This window comes from Pseudorasbora parva, chromosome 8 (genome assembly GCF_024679245.1).
Source record: "Pseudorasbora parva isolate DD20220531a chromosome 8, ASM2467924v1, whole genome shotgun sequence".
Classification (NCBI taxonomy): domain Eukaryota; kingdom Metazoa; phylum Chordata; class Actinopteri; order Cypriniformes; family Gobionidae; genus Pseudorasbora; species Pseudorasbora parva.
The window spans coordinates 39,312,964-39,326,424 of record NC_090179.1 but is presented as its reverse complement, the minus strand read 5'-3'; the positions used below and the strand labels follow the sequence as shown (position 1 = coordinate 39,326,424).

General features: G+C 39.7%; 1 protein-coding gene across 1 annotated transcript in view; it reads left to right on the top strand.

The window, feature by feature from the left end:
- med13b (mediator complex subunit 13b) overlaps positions 1-13,461 on the top strand; it is a 40,920-nt gene that overhangs the window by 18,359 nt on the left and 9,100 nt on the right. The window contains exons 7-17 of the mRNA XM_067451210.1: positions 297-456; positions 582-689; positions 779-1,480; positions 2,660-2,876; positions 2,971-2,998; positions 3,082-3,200; positions 4,328-4,412; positions 4,871-5,052; positions 5,140-5,339; positions 8,711-9,615; positions 12,758-12,925. Of these exons, the coding sequence (XP_067307311.1) occupies positions 297-456; positions 582-689; positions 779-1,480; positions 2,660-2,876; positions 2,971-2,998; positions 3,082-3,200; positions 4,328-4,412; positions 4,871-5,052; positions 5,140-5,339; positions 8,711-9,615; positions 12,758-12,925 (2,874 nt within the window). The remainder of the gene's footprint in view (positions 1-296; positions 457-581; positions 690-778; positions 1,481-2,659; positions 2,877-2,970; positions 2,999-3,081; positions 3,201-4,327; positions 4,413-4,870; positions 5,053-5,139; positions 5,340-8,710; positions 9,616-12,757; positions 12,926-13,461) is intronic.

Here is a 13,461-nt window from a genome sequence, read left to right as displayed (position 1 = left end):
TTACTGTCCTTCAGAAGCAACAAGAGATACTTACATGTTTCCTGGAAGACAAATTAAATACAATTTACCTTGATCTTTAAATTCATAAAGTTTTCACCTCTGGCTCTTTATGCATTTTGTATAATCTCTCTTATTTTGTTCAAATTAATCACATTTTCACTGATTCTGCAGGGATTCATTTTTTTTTTTTTTGTTATTAAAAATGATGATGAGATATGGATAAGACCAGGGACAATCAAAAGCACTTGCATTCTCGGTTGTTGTTGTAAGTTAAGGCAAGTTTTTTTTCATTTCAGTTTCTCAGCCTGCCCAGAAGTGGGTGAAACTCTCAGCTATGTCAGGTGCCTTTAGTGTGGACAGCAGTAGTCATCACGGAGGCAAGATCCCCCGCCGTCTAGCCAGCCAAATGGTGGAGCGAGTCTGGCAGGAGTGCAATGTTAACCGAGCCCAGAACAAGTATGAAAATAAAAACTACAGCTTTACTAATCAGCCAGAGCAAATAACCTGGCAATGGGAAATTACTATTATTGTATGTAAAAAAAAAAGCAACTTAAGGTATTTGGTATGGGGTTTTTTTGCAGGAGAAAGTTTTCATCCATGTCTAACGGAGCTTGCGAGGAAGAAACGGACAAAGCTACTGTTTGGGACTTTGTAGAGTCATCTCAAAGGTCACAGTGCAGTTGCTCAAGGTTTGCTCAAAAGCTGCACATTTGCAACAAATTACATGTAAAATTTGTGAATGAATGCTTCTATTTAGATCTTTCCCTTTTCACTCCAGGCTTAAGAACCAGAAACAGCGGGCATGTAGCACCCCAGGGCTTCCTCCATCTGCTGGCCAACCTCCTCAGCCCTCTACCAAACACAAGATGGCGGAGAAGCTAGAGAAGGGGGACAAGCAGCCGAAGAGGCCCCAGACGCCCTTCCACCACCGCAGCTCTTTATGTGAGGAACAGCCCAACTTGGAGCAGGGAGAGGGTGTTCACAGGCTGTGTCTGCAGGGCCACGAGGACAGCCGCTACCCCAGCCTCCACCACGCTGACGTCACCTCCAGCAAAACCCCAATGCTGCACAGCTCAACTGATGAGATGGCCGGCTCCCCTCAGCCCCCGCGGCTCAGCCCGCACCCTTGCGAGCGCGGAGAGGACACAAATGACGGCCTAAAGAGTTCCTCCTCGCCCTTGCACCAACACTTCTATCCTTCCTCTGAGCCCTGCCTGGTGCCCCAGAAACCCCCAGACGATTCTCCACTTGACCCATTGCCCTTACCCTGCCCACCTCCATACCCAGAGTCCCTAGAAGCCACCATATACATGGGCTCCGCCATAAATCCCAACGAGGACATGTCGCATAACCCCTGGAAGTACTTTAGGGTTCCTGGAGGGAAGAATGCAGATTTCCACACGCCTCAGCTTCCTGTGGTCACGCTCTTTGAGGATGGTAACCGGGCCGGAGGCCAGGACGGTGTTGTCTCAGTTACAGAGTGAGTTGTCTCGCCTTCTACACTAAATAGTGATATTGTGGTCATTATGCTATAATTACACTAAATGCCAAGAGCACATTTTCTGCTTTGGAAATGTAATAAAAAAAACAAAAATTGTGTAATTTTTGTTTAGTAGACCTGATTATTAGCAGTTTTTGTTTGGCTGGCAGAATAGATTCTCAAGAAAATCATATTTTTCAAAACATGGCCTGGCTTTTTGAAAAATGAAGCTTTTTTAACTTGCCTGAGAATAGGTCAGTCTTTTAACATCTAAACTATGGAATGTAAAAGGCAAGTTATGCTTCCACAAAGAATATTACTTTGGCCCTTTTGAAAGTAATTTGCTTCAGTGGTTGTCAATAACATCAGGCAGCTTTGATGAAAAGTAATGGCTGAAAACATGTTTTTGACTAGTTGATGGCTGTCTCTAAAGAATTTACCTTTGGGTTATTGCTCCACATCTGATGTTTATATTTGGTGGCTATGACTGGCCATAGCCTTTGGCTTGTCTTTATTGTCATTTTTGATCAATTTAACATTTATTTTGAAAGTATTAATTTCTTTAAAATAGGGCTGTAACTAACAATACTTTTGATGATCGATTAATCCCAAAAAAAAAAAAAAAAAACAGTTGTTTAATCCTTTTGTTAAACTCCCAATAAATAATAACCATAACTTCTGTTATTAATCTTACAACATTTTATTAAATTTTTTTCTTTAAAAAACCCAGCTGAAACAGCAGTTTTATAAAATAAAAAAAAACAGCTGAAGTCACTGCATTATGCATCAGAATCAAAAATGATGTCCATAACACCGGGAAGTATAATCACAATTGATAGTCCAAATGATACCTGAATTTATCCATCAGATACTTTAAACAAGCAACAAGGACTTTAAATGCTGTGTAACTGAGTTCAGAGAGTGTGTTTGAGCTGCGCAAGAGTTTTGTTTAGTGTGAAACATGACACGGGATTTGTGATGAATGTAAACAGTGCAACACGTCGACCTATTCAATGTAAATGAACTTAATTGATTACGCTGATGCATTTTTCTAGCCTTACTAATGCATCTTAAGTAAAAAAGCTATCTATCATGCTAAATATAGTTGTACTGTTAGTGTAGAAAATGTACTGTTGGTGTGAATGGAGGTGTAATGTTTTGTGGGGTGTTTTTTTGCAGGCGGATGTCCTCCTCCAAAAGGCCTCTGAAGGTGTCGGAAGAGCTGGTGAAGATGTACGAACAAAAGAAAAACCAGTATCTTTCTGCAGCTGTGTGCAACGAAAACCAGGAGCGAGAATCTGATCCGTACGCTTTTGTGGAAGGAGACGAGGAGTTTATGTTCTCTGATAAAGACAAAAAGCCTGGACCCGAGAGGGAGACCGGGAAGAGAAACAAGGTCAGACAAGGATTCTCTTAGGAAAAAAAAAATTGTGTTTGTGTTTCTCAAAATTAACGGCCTTATTTATTAATTAATTTATTTTACTTTCCAGAGGGATGATGGCAGTTTATCTTCTGATGGTGAGTTATTTCCTCAGCAGAATCAAATGTTTCAGTGTTTCTGGAAATGTTTCTGAGCTTGAACGCACCTTGTTTGCACACAGATGCCCAGGGGTCAGGCAGTAAACCACTTCCTACCACCAGCTTGATCCACGAGACCGATCTGGTTGTGTCCATTAATGACCTGGACAACCTCTTTAACTCTGACGAAGATGACCTGACGGTTAGTACTGTTATAAACTCGCCAGATAAGCACGGCCTACACACAACTGTGTAAAAAGGCCTTGTTATTCAAACTTAAAGGCCCAGTGAAGTGCCTTGAAACGCGCCTCATTATTCAATGTGTTGACGTGATTTCCCCTGAAACGGCTCCAGCTGTTAGCAGCTCCTCCCCTTTTTTGAAACAGCCAATAGAGTTTCGTTAATATACAGTTTTACTAGAGCGCAAGAGTGGACCTTTCTCTGTTTGGTAAAGCCAGTTTCCTCTAACACTGTTTACCATCATAATCTCCTACATATCGCTCTGAAATGCAGCATTCTGTGCAGAATTCAAATTGGACGATATGTTTGTTGTCTGCGCGGACTCGCGCATATGATCCGCACTGCGCTCTCGTGTCTGTAGTCTAAATTTAGACCAGAGCCGTTGTGGTGTGTGCGCTGCTGCGGTGTGTAAAACTAACGTGAAAACAGACTTTATTCGCCACAAATGAAAGCATATTTACACTGAATCGTTTCCTATCACATATATAGTGTGCTATGTGCCTTTCACCATGTAGAAATTAGTAAATGTGTGTTAACAACTGACCGATTTCAGCTTCAGCAGTGTAGGGGACGGGGCTTTAGATTCTAGAGCGCATTCTGATTGGACAGAAGATTTGACGAGAGAGTGAAGTCTGCGATGATGTCACCAAAATCTGTGATTCGTTTTAGCGGAAGTGGGAGACTGTAAAGTTTGAATGCTTATATCTCCTAAATGCAAATTTTGTCATAGTTTTGGAACATACCGGCTTATTCATAACTTTAAGGCTAACACAGTCATACTAAAAGCTAAAAAACTTAAATTTTGATTTCAGTGGACCTTTAAATTTTTTTTTTTGATTTTTATACTGTTTATCACTTTTTGTTATGAATCACAGTTTGTGAATCCCCAACAGTAATGAATCTTTTGGATATGGTGATATCCATATCTGTACCAAATTAGAGAGAGTTCAGTAATATGTTTCCCACTTTGTTCCTGGGTCTCCTGTCTCATTAGAAAAATGCTTAGGTGGTCATAAAGCTCTTTATTTGCTGAACTAGGGGAACAGTGGAGCAGTTAAAGTGATTCTGTCTTTGTATTACTCCAAACAGCCTGGATCCAGGAGAGCTGCTGGTGGAGCAGAGGAAAAATTTGGTGGGAAAGAACCAAAACCTGCAGTGCCAGACCCCCTGCCTTGTATGTGCTCCACATCATAACCCCTGATGAATCTACATCATTCATTACTAATACTTTTGATCTAATAATTGTTGTTACTGGAAGTGTGTGAGCAGTTTGGTTTCGAAGGTGTTGATATAAGTTCATATTATCCATATGGAGAATTCTGATATCCCTCATATATTGGTATCATTCTGCTTATTAGCTGATATTAGAATCAATATACGTTTGTGTGTGAGAAATAAAGCTGAAAAAAATGATAGGTTGTTATCCAGATTTGTAATGCATCCCTAGAAATGTCATTGGGCTCCTATTTATTTTATGGCATGTATAGAGCTAGAGTATCCAATAGCTTCATGTTTTCTCAAACAAAAATATGTCTTCACAGACTGAGACCGTTAATGGCAAGCATCTGTTAACTATTTTCTATTTATAGTGCCAAAATTCTGTTCCTTCATTGTGTGTGTTTATTGATCTAGGCTCTGCAGACCTGCACCAGATGTTCCCAACCCCTCCGTCACTGGAGCAGGGCTACTCTCCTATAAACATGGGCAATACGGAGTCAGCGGCTGGCCTGTCTCTTCTGGATGGGGCCATCGGCGGGAACTTCAAGATGGAGGTGGAGGAGGGTTTCTGTAGCCCCAGACCATCAGAGATTAAGGTAGGACTTGAAGCTGGGACTTCCCAGGAATATTCTCATAAAGAGGGGTTTTGTGATGCAAGACCTGGTTCTTTGTCTCATTTTCAGGACCTTTCCTACGTGTTTAAGACGGAGTCCTGCCAAGCGCTAACCGGCTGCTCCCTTTACGCCCCTCTGAAGACGCTGCCCAGCCAGTGTCTGCTTCCCATCAAGCTTCCAGAAGAGTGCATTTACCGGCCCAGCTGGACAGTCGGCAAGCTGGAGATGCTCCAGCCGATGGCAGCCATGACCTTCCTCAACAAGGACAGGTACACCAGCCAAGAAATGAGGGATTTTCTTCCTTGCAATCAGATTTTAATGTTTCACATTCTTTGCAGGTTTAGGGCCTTATGAATCTGTTTTATTTTCCCCCAAATTTCGTCTTAAAAAAAGGGGGGGGGGGAAGGGATTTTTTTTTTTCAGTTTTCATTTATCTGGACTTCATTTTAATGGTTTAATTAAATTTTAATAATCAAAACGCATGTCTATTTAATTGAAATCATTAAAAAAAAGTATTCATTTAAAAATTAATTTACATTTCTAAGAAAGGTTTTTATATTTCAGAAAATCTGTGGTGTATATTAATTACTTATTTTAATAAATAAAAAGTAATGGCATTAAATAAAAAATAAATGGCAATCAAATGAAGGAATAAAACATTAGTTTAATTTATATTTTAATCATATAAAATTAATAAACTTGTCAAATAAAGTGCTGCACAAAAAAATTATAATTAAATTAAAAAGGAAAAATTTAAAATTATAATAATTTATTATTAGTTAGTATTATTATTACATTGAGATGTTGCTAAATTCTACTGTACAACATTAATATATTTCTGTCACAATTCACTAAACTGTGTGTGTGGGAAATCACGTTCTGCACCATTTATTCACACAGAGACGCGCAGAACAGGTAGGATTCATATTTAAACGGTCTTTTTGCGGTTTACTATTCAAAGACACTAGTCTATATCGCAGTTTGGTTTATGTACTGACCTGCTTTTTTTTTATTCAGCCAAGATTTGACAACTTCCGTGAAATTCTGCATTATACAGTAAATTCTGTTTTTATGATTGCTGATTCTGTCCACGTTCTCCGCATCGCAGAAACCATAGGGCCCTACATGTTTGTTATTTGTAGCAAACAAAACTTTGAGACATTGAGTAATTCAAGCCATCATCAGTTTCTTGCCATGTTTGGAAGCCTAAAAAGCTTTTAAATAGATTGATTTACCTTATTTAGCAGGGGGATTCTTGTATGTATAGCAGGTGGTGGTTGAAGTAAGTGGGTCAGGTTTTTGACAAGCACAGAACACATTCTTCTCTGCTGTTTGTAGTCCATGCAGCTGCCAGCCCAAAATAGACATTCAATATTAATCATAGTGCAGCCTTAATTGAGGAATGTGTCCACAGCATTGATGCCAAGCACACTCAACTTTTAAAGAATGCATACCTGCATCTGTTTTAATGCAGAGATGTTTTTCTACCATATCTAAGTGCTTTTCTCAAAATGAACTTCTCTTTGTAATCTAGAGCAATAACTTGCCACGTGTTTATAAGGTGATTGTGGTGGATTTATGAAGAACATTCCCAACAGAGTAGGATATTTTCACTTATACTGTAAGCCAGGGATGGTGGGAGTTGTTAATTCACTGATTTTGTTTCTTTCCTAAACATCAGTGTAATGTTTGCCAAATTGGTCGATTGATCCAGATGCAGATAAATCAACATTTATGGCTAAGTTTGGACCGCAGGCAAATCTTTTTAGGTAGACTTTCTGCACTAATTGCAAGTGTTCAGATATGATTTGTATGTCCAGTCATAACCAGCCTATCTGCATGGGTTGCTTTGGTAACCACGTAGGCGTACGGACGTATGTGATGAGGCTTTCAAAACTGATGCAGGGAAAAGGGAGGTGCATTATCTCATTCTCCAAATAAAAAACTCCTCCGTCGCACAACACTATACCAGTCTCCTCCATTGCTGAGTTTGTGATGTTCTGCGTTGTGGTCACAGCCAAAATCTTTGGACATAACGTTTGAAAACTGCTGGCATTTCCGTTGCCAGTTTTGATGATGATGTGGTATGTGATGAGTGATGCAAAGGGCAATTTAAAATCCGATTTGAGCAGCCAGACTGAGATGCATCTGTAAAAATCTGATTGGAATCGCATCTCAAACCACCTCCAAATGTGTTCCTCTCCATACTTTTAAATCCCATCTGGATATGCTAAAAAAGGCTGGCAGTCTGAACATAGCCTAGGCAATGACCTCTGTATTTACTGGGCTAGTTTCCTCCTATTTGTGCTTAAGAGCAGATGTACACTACAAATATTTTGGGACAGTAGAAATGTTTTATGTTAAATGTTTTAATGTTTTTAAATGTTGAAAAAATATCTAGTTATTTTAAATTCTATTACCATTTCAAAACATTGCTATTTTTACTGTATTTTTATCAAATAGAGTTTTTAAACACAAAACTTGTGGAAAAACAACTTGCAGTCTCGTGCTGTCTGACACACTCACACCGAAATGTGTGCACAAGCCGCTCCGAAAGCGTGTGATCCCTTCAGTTCTGTTTAATGTTTTTTTTACACACTCGAACTGTCAAATTGTAGAGAAGAAGAGACTGAAACACTAGACTGAGTAAACCCAGCCTAGGATAAACCTGTACATAGGATAGAGAAACGATGGGTCGTTGCCTGTTGATCACGCCTCTTGTGGTCTAATTGTTTGAAGCACTATCCAATTATATACAGAGTCATTCAAATAATGCTTGTTGATCACGCCTCTTGTGCAGCAGAAAATGCAGAGCAGACTTCCCAGACCAATGTTCAAATTTAAACTGAGCTTGGTCTAGTGATAGCCAGACAAGTGAAACACACAAATGGTATCATTTTCATTTTTTAAATAAGTGTTTTAATATAATTTAAACAGATTTTACAAACTTAAAGCAATATTGTATAGCATATCGAATAGCCCATTATTTAACGAGGTATTGCATATCACATTTTTCTTTAATATCGCACAGCCCTACACTTAATTATACCTACTTGTTTCTATTGGCCGGTCAAAGCAGAGCATGTTGTGACTTTCGAATTGTAATTGGATCATGTCTCCCTGCATTGAAATAACTCAGGAGGTGAATACAAATTTTAACCAACTGACAAAAAGGGGCTGTCAGGCCAAATACCCTTTTCTCTTCATTTTGAAAAATACATCTATTGTTTAAAGTTCAAACCCTTATGCGCTCTTTGTTTTTAATGTACAGTAAAATGTGGTTCTGTAACGTAATGCAGTTCTTTTAAAACAAATGTAAGATCACTCACTTTATTGATGTTTAGACTTTACATTTGTGCAGTGTTGGGGGGAACGCTAACTTACAACCAGATATCATTCCAATTAATTTTTTTGTTTGTAGAGCTAGCAAGTGTCAACCACGACATCAAGTCTAATGCCATTTAGATAAAGGACATTTTTATTTTATTTCAGGATTGAGTCGCACCTAAGGGTTAAACAAACTTCTTTGTCATTCACATTTTGCTTAAAATGTATGCTTGTGCCATTTTTCTTCAACGTATCACTAGCTTTGATATTTTGTCCACTACATGTGATGATTTGTTCTCCTCTTCTTTGACAGTAACATCCCTAGTGTGGGAAGTGCAGTTGAACAGGACCAGAGCTGCACCCCTCAGCCATACAACACCTTTATGTCCAACAGCGCCCCACCCAGCAACAGCGGCGCTGGCATTTTGCCTTCCCCTGCCACCCCTCGAATCTCCGCCCCAACGCCACGGACACCCCGGACCCCACGCACCCCTAGAGGCCCCGCCAGCGTCCAGGGCTCACTGAAATACGAGAACTCCGACCTCTATTCTCCCGCATCTACGCCCTCCACCTGCAGACCTTTAAATTCGGTCGAGCCGGCCACCGTGCCCTCCATCCCGGAAGCGCACAGCTTATACGTCACACTCATCCTCTCCGAGTCGGTCATGAACCTCTTCAAGGACTGCAACTTTGACAGCTGTTGCATCTGCGTCTGCAACATGAACATCACAGGGGCGGATGTGGGCGTCTACATCAGCGATCCCAACATGGACTCACAGTACTCGAGCATGGACCCCTGCTCTTGCGGTTTTAGTGCGGTCATGAACCGCCGTTATGGCAACGGGGCCGGCCTTTTTCTGGAGGATGAGCTGGACATCATGGGACGGGGTTCAGATGCCGGACGGGAGACAGAGAAGCACTTTGAGGCTGTACGCGCAACCTCACTTCAGAGAGGGGCGGTCCTTAAAGAGCAGGTCCCAGATGATCTTGTCCTTCTGCTGCAGGACCTGTGCACTAACCCGTTCTCCCCCATCATCAGGCCCGAGCTTCTCAGCACCAGTCTCAAGCCGCCCATGCGCCTGGAGGAGAGGGACTATTACAGTGACTGCTACTTGGCTCTGGAGCACGGCAGACAGTTCATGGACAACATGTCAGGAGGAAAAGTCGATGAGACGCTAGTCAAAAGTTCCTCTTTACACCACTGGGCCAAACGCAATGGTGAGACTTCCTCTTGTGATGTTTTTGGCACATTTGTTGATTCTTCTTGTTTTTACACTACTCCTTCAGTGCAAGTTTTAGAGCTGTGGTTCTCAACCAGGGGACTGGGGCTCAGTGGGAGGCTTCGAAATGACTGAAAAGGTCAAATTAGCGTGAATAATTTTTGTCAGTTTCACAGTTTTCCGTTTTTTTCTGACATCTTTTGGCGAGCTTTGCACTATATGATCACACTTTTATCATGCAAATGCTTTTAAAACATTCAAGCGCCACAAGACAAAAGAGAATGTGCTCTCTGTGAATGTCCTGATACACGCCATAATTAAACTCTCTTTTGTGCTTAAAAAAACAATAGTGCACACAATTATGGCAAAATGCCAATTTTTTCAAATATTCTCATAAGAGCAGTCTTAAATGAGTTAAATAACATCTTAAATGAATTTAAAGAGTTGTGAGATAATGAGATGCGCGTGACAGAGCCACGTCATGTTCAGCAGTGTCAGATTTTAAAGTGACAGCAGCCTAATAAACCAGTGGCTGTGACGTCTGTCATTAATGTTAATCAAAGAACAAAGGTAACAGAGAAAACTGTAGCTTTAATAAGGATTAATCTATATTTAATTTAGTATTTAAGCAGTGCAGACTGTTTGATAACTTAAATAATTTTTAAAGCCTAATAAATGTTGACATTTATAAAGCTTTTACTATAATTATAATTACTATAATTATACTGTAATGTTGAATGTCTATAATTAATGTTTAAAAAAAAAAATCATAGTAGTGTTTTCACGATACCAAAATTATGACTTCGATACGATACCAGACTAAAATACCTTGATACTGATACTAAGGTAAAAAAAAAAAACACAGAAAAAAATAATTTAATAATATGACAACAGAATTTATTATGCATTGTTTTATTTTATTTTTAACTAAAAATTCACTTGGACAGCATGTTCCTGCCCTGTTTTTTTTTTTTTTTTACCATTCCCTCCTCTTATTGCTATAATAACTGTCAGTGTGAACCAGTGATGCGTGGGTCAATAAACAACCCGCACCTGACCGACGTTTTCAAATAACCCGCCCGCAACTCGGACCGCAAAAAAAAAGAGAAGAAAATATTGTAACGTTTCCCAACCCGCTTCCTGACCCGCATTTTTTAAAAGTAGTAAATTCTCCCTGGCATAATATCTAATATCCATTAATCCAGCCTGTGGAGGAGAAATGTTTCAGGCTCTGATGTGCGCTTAGAGGTGCGGCGACGAGAGCAGGCAGTTCTTGAGACGGCCCATCATTGTCCATTTCAGCTCTAGATGCATATTATTGATGAACGCGATGTTTATGTTTCGAACTCGCTTGGCGAATTCATCAGCAGGTCAGCTGAGAGAGAGCCCACTTTTGGGAAAGTGTGAAAGCCCTTAGTATCGCAAATCGCAAACTGTTCTTTTTCTGAATGCTGTATGATATATAGCCTAGTGTTGTGTGATAAAAAGGCTTGATTTATTATTTTATTTCATTTTGTTTTCTTAACAATTAAGATGCTGCATGATGTGTTTATCCAGTCTAATCGAAGTGTGCGTCTCTCCACCGACTTTGTGCGTATAATACGTCTTAAAGTGCGTATCATATCAAACCACCCACCCCGCCACCCCCATCTTACCCAAGAGTGTGTCATATACACCATAAAGTGTGTATCATACATTCCACGATATTGCACACTCGTACTATTGATACGCATTAGGCTACCATATGATCGTGTCGGACAATACTGAACTAGGCTTTATGCGTTTAAAAAATGATAGCCTATTAAAATGGTACAATTGCTCAGTTCAACGTGTTGGGAAATCACGACAACTTACAAAAAAAAATGCAACTTACAAACCATATGACACATTTTATTTTTCAGCTGCATTGGGTCTATTTAAGAGTAGCAAGTCAAGAAAGAAATTAAATAATCAAATATAAAACTGCTTAGACCTCACTCTATAATTTAACTATACACGATTCTTAATAAATATATTTTAGTTATTTAGCCAAGCATCTGGTGGTTTTCTCTTTTTCATTGGTGTTTGATTAACATTAATCACACATAATATTAGGTCTGGCTTAAGACCTGCACTGATCTAATTACCTGAGCTGTATACGTTCACTAAAGACGTATCCGACTGTGTTTAGCTGAATACTCGCCAGGCCGTGCATTTTTACATATTTTTGATCATTCAAACCCAAGCGATAATCGCGATCGCATGTTGTCTAAAAGGCGTATGCGCGCACTTCGGGTCAGAGTCTGGCAGCGCGAGCACATCCCGCGCCACGCTTTTGCGTTTTCTCGTACACGCATATTTCTGTTGCTTTCTTTGTCATGCGCTGCGCATATATATTTAACTCTTCTACTTCAAATGTTTAGTGAACGGTGGAAGCAGAGCTTTTTGCACACACATCCTGACACCTGCAGTCACACATCGATGCAAATTATGAAATACAGCTCATATTAGCGCAGTCCTCCTTAAAGTACCGGTACTAATACAAGTCCATATCGTACTGTTTGTAATAGCAGGTAATCGCAATACTTTTCTAGTACCAGTATATTCTGCAACACTATTTCATTATCATCAGTAGCTGTTTTAGTATCAGTGATACTGGCCTTCATTCATAATCATTAAAATCCCCCCTTAATAACTGTTGTTTTTTATTTAAAATCAGTACTGTTTCTGTTAATTAAAATTTTGTATTTATTTTATTTTGCATGTATTCATTCGTTTCTAAGGGGGAGCTGTTTCTATATTATCTTTGAAATAACATGTAGTAATTTACAACACTTTTGATTTGATTGTTGCGATGAAACTGAAGTAGTGACAGATATTCTTCCGTATTGTGATGTACATCTGAGTGAGATGGATTATCAAGAAAGGAACAAATGTAAGATGGGACTTACTTCTATTCGTCAGTTGTTGATTGGATGGAGACAGATGTGGATGCGAGCTTAAGGTTGAATGTAGGAAAGGGGTGTGATTTAAGTGTAAATTGTCATTTCATGGTGGCTTATCCCCATAGGCCTCTAGCAAATTCTACCAGTAACCTATAAAACAGTTTTCTCAAACTAAATGTGCTTAGAATTAAATAGTTTTTCTCTCTGTCATTTCAGCTTTCGATATGAGCATGCTGTTCTCCCAGGATGTGTTGAGGATGCTTCTGTCACTTCAGCCTGTCCTGCAGGACACCATTCAGAAGAAGAGGTCTGTGCGCTCTTGGGGGGTCCAGGGCCCCCTCACCTGGCAGCAGTTCCATAAAATGGCTGGCAGGGGATCGTACGGTAGGCCTAACTCAACATACACCATCCTCTGAATAGCTTATAAATTATATAGGTGTATTAAAGGGTTAGTTCACCCAAAAATGAACATTATCTCATTAATAACTTACCCTAATGTCGTTCGACACCCGTAAGACCTCCGTTCATCTTCAGAACACAAATGAAGATATTTTTGTTGAAATCCGATGGCTCAGAAAGGCCTTCATTGACACCAATGTCATTTCCTCTCTCAAGACCCATAAAGGCACTAAAGACGGCGTTACAAAGTCCATCTCACTACAGCGGCTCTACAATCATTTTATGAAGCGAAGAGAATATTTTTTGTGCAAAAAAACTAAATAATGACTTCTAGTGATGGGCGATTTCATAACAAAGTTACGAATGGTTATGAATCAGTGTATATAATCAGTGTGATATAATATGAATCGATTCATGATTCGGATCGAGTGTCAAACCGCCAAACTGCTGAAATCACGTGACATTGGCGGAAAAAAATCTTCATTAGTGTTCCAAAGATGAACAAAGGTCTTACAGGTGTC